At 40.1% G+C, this 13,555-nt stretch overlaps 1 protein-coding gene across 5 annotated transcripts in view; it reads right to left on the bottom strand.

The window, feature by feature from the left end:
- The window catches only part of mctp1a (multiple C2 domains, transmembrane 1a), a 161,513-nt gene that overhangs the window by 42,840 nt on the left and 105,118 nt on the right, over positions 1-13,555 (bottom strand). For all 5 annotated transcript variants that reach the window (XM_038703636.1, XM_038703637.1, XM_038703635.1 and 2 more), the window contains 6 exons: positions 11,568-11,661; positions 6,632-6,734; positions 5,548-5,650; positions 4,848-4,949; positions 4,248-4,322; positions 1,631-1,750 (listed from right to left, as the gene is read on the bottom strand). In XM_038703636.1, coding sequence (XP_038559564.1) covers positions 1,631-1,750; positions 4,248-4,322; positions 4,848-4,949; positions 5,548-5,650; positions 6,632-6,734; positions 11,568-11,661 — 597 coding nt within the window. The remainder of the gene's footprint in view (positions 1-1,630; positions 1,751-4,247; positions 4,323-4,847; positions 4,950-5,547; positions 5,651-6,631; positions 6,735-11,567; positions 11,662-13,555) is intronic.

Genomic DNA, 13,555 nt, shown 5'->3' on the forward strand with positions numbered 1-13,555 from the left:
ACAGACTCCCAAAAGAGCGAGAGAGGGAGGGGGGAGAGGAAAAGCACAATGACACCTAAATTTCAGACTTTCTATAAACTGTAAACGCTACGTCCTTGGCCTAGATACATCCTTTAGAGTCATCTGAATACTTTGAATTTAAGTGAGTACAATGAGAATATGAATAGTCGGCACTGTTGGATGGATGTACTATACGCTGTGTTTTCAAAAACGGTGAAGAGCCATACACGGCATGCATATGTGAGAGTGTGTGTGTGTGTGTGCTGACATGGAAGCTGCGCTATCCAAGGCTGCATCTTCCCATCTCTATTCACCATGTAGATTGGCAATTCTGAAGTGACCTTGTTTTCTGTGAATTCCTTGACATTTTTTTTTTGTCTGACATTTCCATTAATTTCTAAAAGATAAGACAAGAGGACTCGCTCCCAGTTTAGCCTTACATGAGAGAAAATGTAAGCGTACACTCACACACTAGGCTCACACATGAGCACGTGCACACACACGCAGAGGGAAAATGTTAACTGATCAATACTATGTCTCTTCTGACCCATGTCTTGTGATGACACTGTGACCTGCTGTACAAACACACACACAGACACACACACAGCCTCTGCAGAGATGAAACCCGTGTCAGACAGCCAAATGCTGCTAATGTCTAATGTCTGCTGTGGAGACACTTAGTGCCCCCATGGTAAAGGGCTGGGGCGGGGCGGGTCCACCTGTCCTGTAGCTACTTAAGTCAGGACACTAAACCAGACAGGATTAAATGCCTGCTCTGTCATCTTTAGGGTAGGAACCTCCATGCAGTCACTCACCGCCCTGCAGGGGAATGTATTTTACTGATAGCTCTGCTGTCCAATTACATTTCACCTTTTAATACCAGACACAGATGACAAGGAGGGAGAGAGAGAGAGGATGAAGAGGAGGTGGATGGGAGAAGAGAGAAAGAAGCTGCCATTTCCACTGTCTGCAGGAACAGCTTGTCACACTTCAATAGATTGTAGCTGTATTTTCTAAGCATTTGGATGTCTGAGGATCTCATTTAAAACAGTGTTTAAGCTGCAACATCAACTCTCCAGTCATTCCCAGCAAATGAGTGTCAAAACAGACACTTGCCATGTATATACCACTTGTGCTTGTACATTTAATACAAAGCCAGAAAAGGGGATTTTATTCAGATTATCAAGATATTTGAGTGTGAGAGTCTATAGTGGTAGTGCTTCAGACATCAACAATCTCTTGTGTTAGGGTATGCAATTACCAAGTATACATACTTTATTAGCAGAAATGGTCCTACAGCGTTCTGTGAACATGGTGCTTGTGAAAGTGTTCAGATGTTGGCATGAGAATAGTACTGATCAATGTGAGTGAGGTTCATTTAATTTTGAAAAGTGTGATTTTCTATAACAAAAAAGTAGGCCCAACTACATTAAAGTATATTTCTGAAATACTTTCTATATTACATTCTAAAATTAATAATACTACTTGCATAATCATCTTTGTGGCAATAGCATAATTCTACCCAAAGATATAAAAAGGAGGTCCTGCTTCAGTTCTTCATGACTGTGCAAATTTGTATGTAATATGCTACAATTTATGGGACTGTATATGTAAGTGTAGCTCTACGTACCACAAAAGCACAGATGCTCCTCTGTGGAGAGTCCCATTCGAAGCAGCTGTTGATGTAGCAACCTGTGTTGATCAGGAACATGATGCAGCGCCTAACTCTGTTGAAGTTGCGTAACAGCAGCTGAAATGGAGACAAAGTGAGAGAACTCTTAAGTGAACGCTTAAGGTCATAAATGTACACTTTTTTTTATTAATTGATTAATTAATATATCTGTCTCCCTGTTGTGTTAATGTTCACATTACTGGTGTTGTTCAGTTCTAGTTCTTTTGCTTGTTGCGATATAAATGCACTCTGTAACCTTGCTTTTTTTAAACTGTACCAAATACCATGTTTATAAAGCATATATATTGTGTGCTTTCTACATACTTGGATGCTTGGCCAACACTGTTCTCAAAACATTCATGCCAATAAAGCCCTTTTAATTGAATCGAGTACATAAGCATATGGACAGACATGATAACATACTGTACTGTGTATATGTGGATAACTGGTGAGACTTTGTTTGGCAGGTAGCTAAGTATAATTGGAAAAAACACTAAAACACATCATGGTTTAGTGAGTTTTCCACATTAGCTACTCCTGTACACTGTTTGGAAAAGATAAACAGGAGTAAAATGATCTGTCTACAAAAATAAGCGCAGCTATTAGTCCATCTCTGATCTTGACATTTGTGAGGACATACTGTGAAAGAGGTCAATTGTGTCTCCTTCATATTTGGTTAAGGTGTGAATTCATCACAATTTAGTAAGTAAATATGTTACATCATATTATTAGCACCTTAGTTAAAATTACATACTGTCAGTAAGTCTTAGTATGGTAGGTTCAAACCCTGTAGTGTCTCATTTTGCTGTCACTTTGGAAAGTTAACTGGAGCATTAAGTTTTACAACTTGAGATTTGCAGCTTTGACCTCACTTTGGCTTCAATATTACAGCACTGAGGACATCGCGAGGACATTAGTGTGTTTTCCTTCTTTAGATAGCTATATATGGATGTGGATCAGCATATGGGACAAACGGTCACTTAAAGTGTGACAAGCTGACTCACAATATTTCTTTAAGTCTACTCTCCCAGTGATAAAGTTAAGTAAAATAATAATTTCCAACACAGTCCCTGGATTGTCCTCCCTGAGGGTTCTCTATGCATTCTGGCCAGATATGAGAGAACTGGCTAACTGCTGTCCTCCCCTGGGTTGCCAACCATTCAGGGAATAACATAACAGCAGTGCAGAACACCAACCACCCAATCAGGTCACCACCAGGAGAAAGTGCTCCCAAAGGACAAACCGTCTCTGCAGATCGCTGTTCAAAAAAATTCTAGGCCATTATTTTACGCTTTGGAAAATTGTGTGTGCGTTTGAATGTGTGTATACTGTGGGTATACAGTATGTGTTTGCAGCACTACAGTAAAGTCTATTGTCTGTATGTATGTGTGTTTCCGGGTGCATTTGCATGTGGTTAGGGGTGGCTTGGCTGCTTTGATGCTAGATGAGAGAAGGATTCCTCCTACTCTATGTATAATTATGTGAAGCTTTTTGTTGCCAAACTGAGGATGACTGTATGGTGTCCTGCTGGGGACACACAGACCCTGAGGACAGCAAGACTGTGAATCATCCATTTCCACGTTCCTTGGCGCATGCACTTGATGTACATTCTGTAGTCTTCTGGGCTCATTACTGCCATAACTGCCTTGATAAGAATATTTCATTTTTCATGAATTATTTCAAAGAGTGCCTTGAGTTATTCCTTTAAAAAGAGTCAAATGTCATAATTACAATTAAATGGTTTTGTTTGGCAGGCAGCTGTTTTATTTTTCTTTTCTGTGTGTGTGTGTCTGCACACTGAGCAGCAAGCAACAGCAGGGGAGCTGCTACCACACAAAAGAGCCCTCACGGGGCAATCCCTCCAAAGCAGCCAGTGACATCATCATTGCGAGACGCTGACATGGGTCATCTCTATGAGTCAGAGGTGAAATGGAGATGAAAAAAGGATTCCGCACTTGGGAGAATAGCGTAGAGTTGGCCCGAGACAGAGAGCAACAGAGAATGCAGAAACAGGGAGGAAAGAAGGGAATAGATGGAGGGCTGACAAAAGGGTGGTATGGGAGCTGGTGTGTGTGTTGTGCTGTGCTGGTCAGGGTTGTGCTCGGCTGTGCATGGCGCAGCATTGACTGCTGAGCCCAAACGGTCACTCATATGACATGTCTGATGTGGGCCAGCCCCTACTATTCAGCCTTTTGTGGTGCCGCCACACTGAGCGGTGTGACAATGAAGTGCAAAGCAGCAGTGGCAAAGAGGGCCAACTATAAGGATGGCCAATCTACTTATGCACCCCAGAGCTGACAGCTTGACATTTCTATTCACCACTCAGAGTGGATGTGGGGGTGGGGGTGGGGGGGTGAGAGAAGGGAGAGAGGAGGGAAGAAAAAAGAAACAAAATGCTGTTTTTCCTTCAATCACCCTGTTGTAGCTTGCCCACACAGTTGTTGTGGTTTACAAGATGCCACTCTCCAGGCGTGTTGGTTTTGCTTACGAAAGTTAAGCAGAAAGGGGGTACTGTGGTGGACACAGATAAAAATGAGGCACAGCGGTAGACAATAAGTGTTGGCTGCTGATGTACCTGTTTGGACACTCTGGGCTCCTCCTCAATATACTTCTGCTCAATGGGAATCAACGTCCTGAGACCAGCTTTCACCTGGAGGATGGAGTGAACACACACAGTGTCATACACAGCAAACGGTGAGCATGAATATATAGACACTAATTCAAAACAATACAGATAAATAAAATAGTGGGGATGAAGACAATGAAATAGCGAAAAACTATATTTTGATCATTTTGAAGGTTTTTCTAACATAGTGTACTGATTTAACATGACAGCACATGCATAGAGCATGCCCGACGTTAGAGGCTAAAGAGAGCGTGAAAAAGCTGTAAGATGGCCGCAATAGGACACACACAGCGATGATGAATGGGCGAACAAAGGCTGTTGAGAGGGAGTCTTCGATAATTAAAGCCAAAACGAGGACGAGGGACAAGGGACGAGATGGAAGCGAGGGAGGGGGGAGGACAAACAGAATAAAGACAACAGCAGCGTGGGGGGGGGGATGCTGGAGAGAACAAGAGAGGGATGGAGAGAGGGGATAATGGGGGGGTGGGGGGCAAAAATAAATAAAAAAAATCAGTAAGGAGAATCAAAAAAAGCAAAAGAAAGACTTACAGCATTAAAAATCACGTCTATTTCGAGAAAGATGACCCCTTTTGTTGGCCCTGTCAGCTCCTTGCTTTTCAAGGCGTAGGCTTTGCGTTCTCCATTTTGGATCTGTGGGAGAGGGACATGACAGGCGTCTGTCTGGCAATACCCGGCAGAATCGGCTCCCCGGGCCACCTTTGAACCCCAGCTGCTGGCGCTGACAGGGAACCCAAAACAACTGTGGCAACTCTGACAAGTACCTGTTCATTACCCACTGCAGCTCGGCTCTGTCAAACAGAAATTAACTATCCTGGGGAATCATACTGTACAGCAGAGCATGGATATATTAGACACAGTTCTTTCACAGGCCATCTATATTTTTTTCCCACATATAAAGGGACAATGTCTTTCTGTTTTTCTCTAAATCGCATCATTCCATTTCTCGATCAGTGTCATTTTGATATCATCTCTCATCCCCTCACTTTCTTTCTTCTCACCTATCAGTCTCTTCTTTTTTCTCAGCCTCTCCTCCACTTTTTCTCCTTCCTGTCATCTCTTTCTCTTTGTGAAATAATAACAGTCTCATCTGTGGAGTTGCAAAAATAACCTCTGCTTTTTATATCTTCAACTGTGTGTTTTCGTTTTTCCATTCCTCTATGTTCTCACTATTATCCCCAAAGGAAAAGGAAAAGAAAAAGAAACACACAGAAAACTGTCTTTGACTCACATTTAGTAAAGGAATAGCCACTTTCCCAAGGAAGTCTGCACTTCTGTCTCGGTCTTCGTCATAAACAGTGACCTCAAGTACCGAGTGGATGTCCTTCACGTTACTGGACCACACAAAAAGACAACACCAATAGGATATATACTGAATTATGGGCCACAATCTGAAACAGTGTGAAAGCTATCATATCTTGTACAAGCTTCTTCAAATATTAAAGACAAAGAGAAAACCTAAAACACTATATGAGGAACAAGCCTTATATTTGAATACCCTCTATAACATTTACATAAATGTTTAAACATTACCATTAACATACTTTATGTGAAACTGCACTAAATTACTGCATGAGCTAAGTAGAACTAAAGTGTGACACTCAGACGTGTCATCTTTTGAAAACTAGGCTAGCAAGAAGATGGCTGATGTTATGTATAGAAAGGAGGCTGTGAGAAAGATATAAATTAACCTGTCCCATCACTGGGAATTCACAAGTTTGTACTCTGGAATAAAATCTATATCTCATCTCTCTCTCTCTCACTCCCTATCTATCTATCCATCTATCGCTATATCTACACACACTATATATAAAATATATATGACAAATTATATTAACAATTAACTACAGCCGCAGTAAAACTATATATTTGAAAAAGGAACAAGGAAATACTGTATGTGACGAGCCTCCTTTGTCTTCCTGGATTTGTTTGCAGTAATAAAACCAATTTTAAAACACTGTTAAATAAGCAGTTCTATTCACAATGATTGTGACTATTAAGTTAAATAAGTATAAGCTCATTCATAAAAATAGCATTCCACACTATAAACTGTGAGCAATACCTATTTTGTCAATGTTCAGATCAGTCTAGAATTTATTTAAAAGAAACACAAAAAAAACAAAGCTGAATGCTTGGAATTTTAAAAATGTGATTATATTTCTTTTTTTTTTGTGAGACTGTTGCTCTGACTTAACGTTTAATTCAAAATATACATGTCAATGAAAACATCCATTTGTACTTTCATTATTGCAGTAAAACAAAAACTGTATGATCTGTGTGCATGCAAACATTTGAGTATCGTAAAAGCCACTCACAAAGTAAAGACCTTGTTCCACTCTGGGTTGAGGTTTTTGTAGACAGTGTGCGTCTGCAGCCGATCGTTACTCAGCTCCACCACACAGAATGGGTCACTCTTACCTGCCGAGGACAAAAGAAAACAAACATGCAAGAATGACCTTCTTAGTGAGAGCAGAGACGTAAATACAGTAGATACTTTTGTCAGCTTGAGGTCTCAAGGAAAGCGAGAATCTTAATTCCAACAGCTTTTGTCTATCTTCAATCCCTCATATTATTAAGACAGATAGTATATAGCATCCTCCCCTTATATGACATGACAGCTCAAATATCCTGGACTTATCAGAACTGTAATAATATGATTCTGTTCTAGTATATATTATAAAACAATATATCAGTGGAACAGCTGCAAACCGTTTCTATCAACACCCTGGGAACACGGACAACTAGAAGATAAGCTCCAGGACAACTGTGCCCTGGGCAGTCACAAGGAGGGGGTGGGAGAGTAAAAAGAGGGAGAAGACTTAGAGAATGGATGGCGCTGAAAACACAGAGGGCGATGTGGCTCTGAAGGCCAGAGAGGTTCAAAGTAGAAGATAACGACAGTCGAGCAGGGGAGTGAGAAACATAGCTGGTCCATAATTAGCGACTCCAAGCGAGTGGTGAGACGGTAGCGGCAACAACATGGTGGAAAAAAATAAGTGAAAGCAAGAACAACATGAGAATTAAATTAGAAAACGATGACAGAGAGAAGTTTCCTCATCATCACCTCTCCTTTGTTCTATTGACAGGAATGTAAATTGATAAAAACAGTGAAATGTCTTTGGCTATTAAAATAAAAATTTGTGTTTTTCACAGGGAAATCACTGCTGGAGTTTCATACGCTGACAGCAATACTAGTTTCATCAATATTACACAAATAACATTTTACAATAATAAAAAAACATATCCAAATGTAGATTTACTCTACAAAATAAGTCATTTTAAAATCACATATGAAATAGTTTGAGTGGCCTGTCGCTGCCAAATGATAAAACTTTAATACACTATGTGAGAACTTTAAAACCCGTAGATGTTATAAAACATGATATGATATATGGTTTACTATGAATCATATTCATTAATGCTAATTCATTCCAACAAAACTTTCAATTCATAATTTACTACAGTTATGTAACTGGGTGAGAGAGACCGAGAGGAGAAATAAACATAAGTTATTTCCTCCTCCTGAGAATAGCACACTGTACTATAATAATCAAAACCAGTAATGTCCTATATATTCTCTATTTGTTTACTAACATCTCACATTTCAATTTCTTTGTACACAGAAAGGAGTGAGACCAGCTCCCCATGCCTGCCAGCCCACCTCCCTTCGACTGCCTCAAAATGAACTAAAAAAAAAACAACTAAACTATTTATTCTGGCTTTGATCATAATTTTTTATCAAAACTGTTGGGAGCCGTTGCGCTGTTTGTTCAAGCTTATCACTTGAAAAGGCTGGGTCAGGAAGTAAAAAAAAAATAAAAAAATGTCCCACACGAATTCCCATGGAAAATATTGCGAATATGAGTGTATAAGTAAAGCAGTAATGTTGCATAATAAGACTCAATAAAGTTGGGATTGAGTTCAAAGCCCCTAGCCACATTTGTGTATGTGCGTGTGTATGTGCGTGTGTCTGTGTAAGTGTCATTGATTGGTATGATTTTCTTCAAATGTTGTGACAAGGGCAGGACATTTAGTGGGTGTGCAAAGTAAATGTCACCGTGATCAATGCTGAGCCGTAGGTGTTGCCTTTCATATCTGTTTGTGTCGCTCTATTGATGTAGGGTGTTTGAAGTGGATATTGACAGCTATGACTCCTACGATAAAAAACAAGACACATTAAAATAGAAAAAAGACAATTGACTCAAGAGATTGCTTTTCAATGCATCTTTCTATACATTCTTCGTAGCCATATAAACTGCTTGCAGAGAACATTAAAATGCAACCCATGGACCCATTATGAAAACACACAAATATATTTTAAAATTGTAAACAAGTAAGAATGTTTTTTTGGCAGTAGTTTTCATTCAATGTTTTTATAGTAGTGAATATTTTAAATCCTCCTTAATCATCCAAGCTTCCATAGCATAAACGATCATAATGTTGTCCCCCCAAATCAGGTCTGATTAAATTTAAATGCAATCACCCAAATTAAGAGATGGAAATTATTTCTGCAGAACCCCATCCCTCCCCCATTTTCTCTCTAATATTCTGTTTTTAATGACATGGCAGGCTGTGTTGCCGCAGAGAGCCAGTTGTCGTTGGTGATGAACTTTCACCTTATTGGCCGCCAGCACCAGAGGCGGCTGTCTTAACCAATTACACGCTCAGGTTTGAGCGCCACTCAGAGATCATCCAGGTAATGTCCAAGCAAAGCTCCTCCCCCCTCTGGGTCCCATCTCTGTGGCACTGGAAGAGGGTTTGCAGCAACGAGCCGGCTCAAACTCATTTCAGGGTGCCCTAAGATGAGTGTGGAAGATGAATAGAGTACGGAGACGAGGGAACGTGCTGTAATTGCCTCGCGGGACGCTTAGACTTAGTGAGAAGTTTGAGGTTTTAGAAAAAACGCAAACTCTCATGTTCCTGTATAATCACAAATAATTATAATTCACATTTTAAAACTGAAAGCAATCGCATTTTTGTAGCATTTCAAATTCTTTAAATAGGCTATACAAGGTTATCTACAGTATTCCTGTGATGCGGTGAAAAACCTACACTTTACTGACAGGTTTTGTTTTGATATTGAGTGAAAAAAATAGATACTGTTGAACTGCTGCTGGAAGTGTGTGTGTGTGTGTGTGTGTGTGTTCCCATAATGTAATAATAATTCATTCAATTTTAGGGTAAAGACTTGGTTTCCAGCTAGGTTTAGGTTTAGACAATTAATGGTTATGGTTCTCCAGGGAATTATTGTGTCAATGTATTGTTCCTGAAAGAGATGGAAACAGAACTGTGTGCGTGCATGTGTGTTTCCGTGTGTGTTATTATTAAAATGTTCTAACAGTATAGCATCCACTCATAGGGACAAGAGCTGGCAGACAAAAGGGATTGTTGGTTTTAGAGACTATTTTCAGTTATCCTACTCGGGCTGGAGAGGAGCTACTCCACAAAAACACTTCAATTAGAGATAGAGATGGCCAGAGAGGGGAGAGACAGGAGGAGGAGGAGGAGGGGAAACGACAGGAGAGGAGAAAGGCAGCATGAATGGGAGAGAGATGGTGAACTCTTTCAATCTCGCTGACCCCCCCCCCGCCTGTTTGTCTGTCCGTCTGTTTCTCTCTCACCTTGCTCCTGACCCTCTCTTGGTCTGGGCTGTTAAAATAGGGTGTTCATGCGGTGAGGGCTCTTAGGCCGCTCTTACACAGCTATTGTTTCTGTCAGTGACACACACACACACACCCACACACACACACCCACCCACACACACCCACGTACGTCAGACTAAAAACAAGAATAAGCCATCTAGAAACAACCCCTTTGCCTGTCTGTTATCTGTTTCTAACTGTGTCTATCTTTGTAGGGTTTGTAGACTGGCTGAAAGAAAGCATTTCGGGGTGACAGAAGAAATACATTTCCTTTGTGCTTGCAAGAATGTATGAATTCAAATAAGGTTACATATTGGACTGTCTAAATCTGAGATAGCTTTGGCTATAACAACAACATTATGTGTGAAACCAAAGCCAATGCTTGTTTTTTGTGAATATAGTCCCTTTAGTAGTTTTCCATGTGAAACACACAAATTAAACTGTTCCCATTTTAAATAAAAACTAACAAACTAGTCACAAACTAATGCAAATGTTGGCATCTTAAAACCACCTCCAAAAAGCATGTTGTATTCAGTCTTAGTAGTTTTATGTAAAATGTGCGCCCTGTTTTACACCACAAGACATGCTTCACTTTTACTGTGAGGTAAGCCCGTAGCAATATAAATCACTACAGGCCGGAAAGGACACTGTTCAGAAATCCAACATGTTTTCGATGACCATGTCAAATTGGGAAAGGCAAACAAACCAGTAGACTTTATATTTCCACAGTTTTACTCATTTCTTTTCTCTTTTTTTTCCAGCAGGATCCATGAAGCTCAGACTGAATGATGAGCTCTACAACGAGGTCACAGAGCATATTTCTGCTCCAAGTGAAATACAAGAGCCAGAGAGCCATTAGCCCTGCACTCCGGCTGCTCCGGTCGCTCCACGCAATAACCCAAATCAACCAGCTCCACTCTGTATTGGCTAATGGGACTGTGGCTGATTCAAATGGAGAAAAACTCTAGACTCTCATTCACACACACACACACACACACACACACACCCTTCTCTCTCTACTAGATAATACAGAGTGAAGAACTAGGCCTGTCCACTGTAGACCTAATTAAAAGTAAGAATTAATGGAGAATGGAGGATTCAGAGAGAGCAGGCAGAGAAAGAGCAAGAGGAGGGAGGAGGAGGGAGAGAGATTTGTTGGTTCAAATATGTACTTTTTCTCTATTATTCAAATGAGCAGCCTGCATCTTTTCTAAAAATGCAGAGACAAATTTAGCGTCCTGCACAAAAGCAAACTTTAACACTCTGAGGATTCTCGCAGAGGATCATCCCTTAAACCAAAATTACACCCCAACTTTATCTTTGGCTAGATTTATGGCAGATTGCTGGTGGAGGAAAATGTGCCTCAGAAATTGTTCAATGTCTAGATGCAAAACTCAAGCAAAAGCCAAAAAAAAAAAAACAACCTCTTGTAATTGATAGGGTTACCTATCAGTGCTCACTGTCATACTAAAGTATCAACAGAAATTGCAAAACAACAGCAAAAATGTTTTAGATTATTTTGAGGTGCATGAATATGTGAGAAAAATTAAGAGAATAACTTTTCACAAGGTTATAGTGTGGTTGTTCGGACTTAAGGTCATTGTCTTACCTGTGACATCTGCTGCCATCAGTCCCTCAGCCCTGATGACCTTTACCTGCACCACACCGACATCTTTCAGGTTATGGAATGACCTCCACAGATTCTGAAACATCACAAGAACAGGGGTGAAAAGTCAAAGTGGACAGAAAATTAGCATTGAAGAGAAAGGCAGTTCAATAGCCTGACATTTCATTAAGAGAGGAAAGGGTAAAATATGTCCCTTAACAGTCCTTATTTGAAAATGTAGATCTGGCATTTATAGTTGAGTCTAATGGAGTACAAATGGACAAACTGAATTTCACTGAATAGCTGTTTAAAATGTTTAAAGGAATTGATTTTAGTAAAGAATGCGCCATGCAGACATATATTGTTAATAGGTTACAGCGAATAAAAACAGTACACAGATAAAAGTAGAACAAATAGGAGTTATAATAGAGCACATTTAACACTAACACGTTAAGTAGAACATCATCACAAAAAGTAAATAAACCAAATAGATTTCAGCATTATACCTATTTCTGACATCTTATAAACTACTTTTCCATTAACTTTTCCCTTAAAAATGAATTAGTTACAAAGAAAAGAGTTCCCTACTGCGTTTTAGTGAAAAGCAGTGTTTTTTATATTGTTTTGTATATCGACTTTGAGGAGAGTGTGAAACCTCAGTTTCAGACCTGAGTTTGAAAACTGATGTGCCAGAAAATGTTTGTGTGATTTGAACACCCTTTCTCCTCTTTAACAAATTGCAATTATTGTATGAACCCAAAGCTGATTTGCTCCATAGACCAGTGTCAGTCTAGGTAATTCAACTGAAAAAGCTGGCTGGCATTTACTTTTTTAGTCACAACATGAATTGCTTCCTCACAGTGTTGTGTTTAAGAGAGGTGTTAAGAGGGTGTGCGAATAGCAGCGTTAGTATCAGCAGAAGAAGAAAGACTAAACAAAACACAGCAACATTCACGATAAACACTTCAACTGTAAAACAAAAAGTCAAGCACACAGCCTTACACACACATACACACTTGCCTCATTTACATACACAGTCAAGAGATGCCATGAGGCCCTGTGATTATCTGAAGTGAGAAGGGAAATGCTTTGCGCACAAGATTTTAACAACCAAGAGATAGAATGATCACTGCATAAAATCTAGTCTGTAAATCTGCCGAATAAAGGGAGACCTGTGGAGATCAACGGCTGGGCCATGAGGCATGAGGGACACACTGAGAGACACACACACAATCATAAACTCATGCTTTTGTTCACACCCAAATACTCAGGTATAAACACATGCATAGAAAACCTACACTGAGGCCAAATTGAGTAGCATGTCGGCGTGTCTTAAAAGCAGAGTGGAAATGCACTTCACTTCAATTTATTTCTCTCTCTCTGGCAATAACCCCTTCCATCCCCACAGGAGTAATTATAATTTAAATTTCAGAGTCAGGGCCAGGCTACAGACTTAATTCATTATTACCAACTCTGTCAGACTCTGCCTGTTTCCAGCGATATCATTGTCCAAAAGCTCTCTAAAGGAGATGAGAGGGGAGAGAGTGTGAAAGAAAGAGGGGGAAAGAGTGTGTGAAAGAGAAAGGAAGAGAGACATACAGAGAGAGAGAGGGGACAACTCTCAATTTTAAGGCACGATTTCTCTGAAGATACAGCTGCTTGTTGTGATTATTGGGGAGCAGCCAAAAAGCAAGACACAGAGAGAAAAAGAGTCAGAGAGAGGGCATGCGGAAGGCAAGAGACGAGGGCAAACTAAAGCCTGACTAGTTAGTGTGATAGTGTTCAACAGTAGAACACGCCGTGATGCCAAGCGCCTACCTGGGAATTTAACGCCAATACTTTTTTGGACTGGCCAAAATGCAACTGTAGCAATGAATATTATAATCTAGATCGAAAGCTAGATCAATTCTTATTATTCAGTCAGATATTTACAGACTCCCATCACTTCATTTTACCAGTAGAGACCGTATTTTATTGGTCAGTTTTGTAAT

Source organism: Micropterus salmoides, unplaced genomic scaffold (genome assembly GCF_014851395.1).
Source record: "Micropterus salmoides isolate LMB-PRFRI ecotype aquatic unplaced genomic scaffold, ASM1485139v1 Ms_hic_scaffold_7, whole genome shotgun sequence".
NCBI lineage: Eukaryota > Metazoa > Chordata > Actinopteri > Centrarchiformes > Centrarchidae > Micropterus > Micropterus salmoides.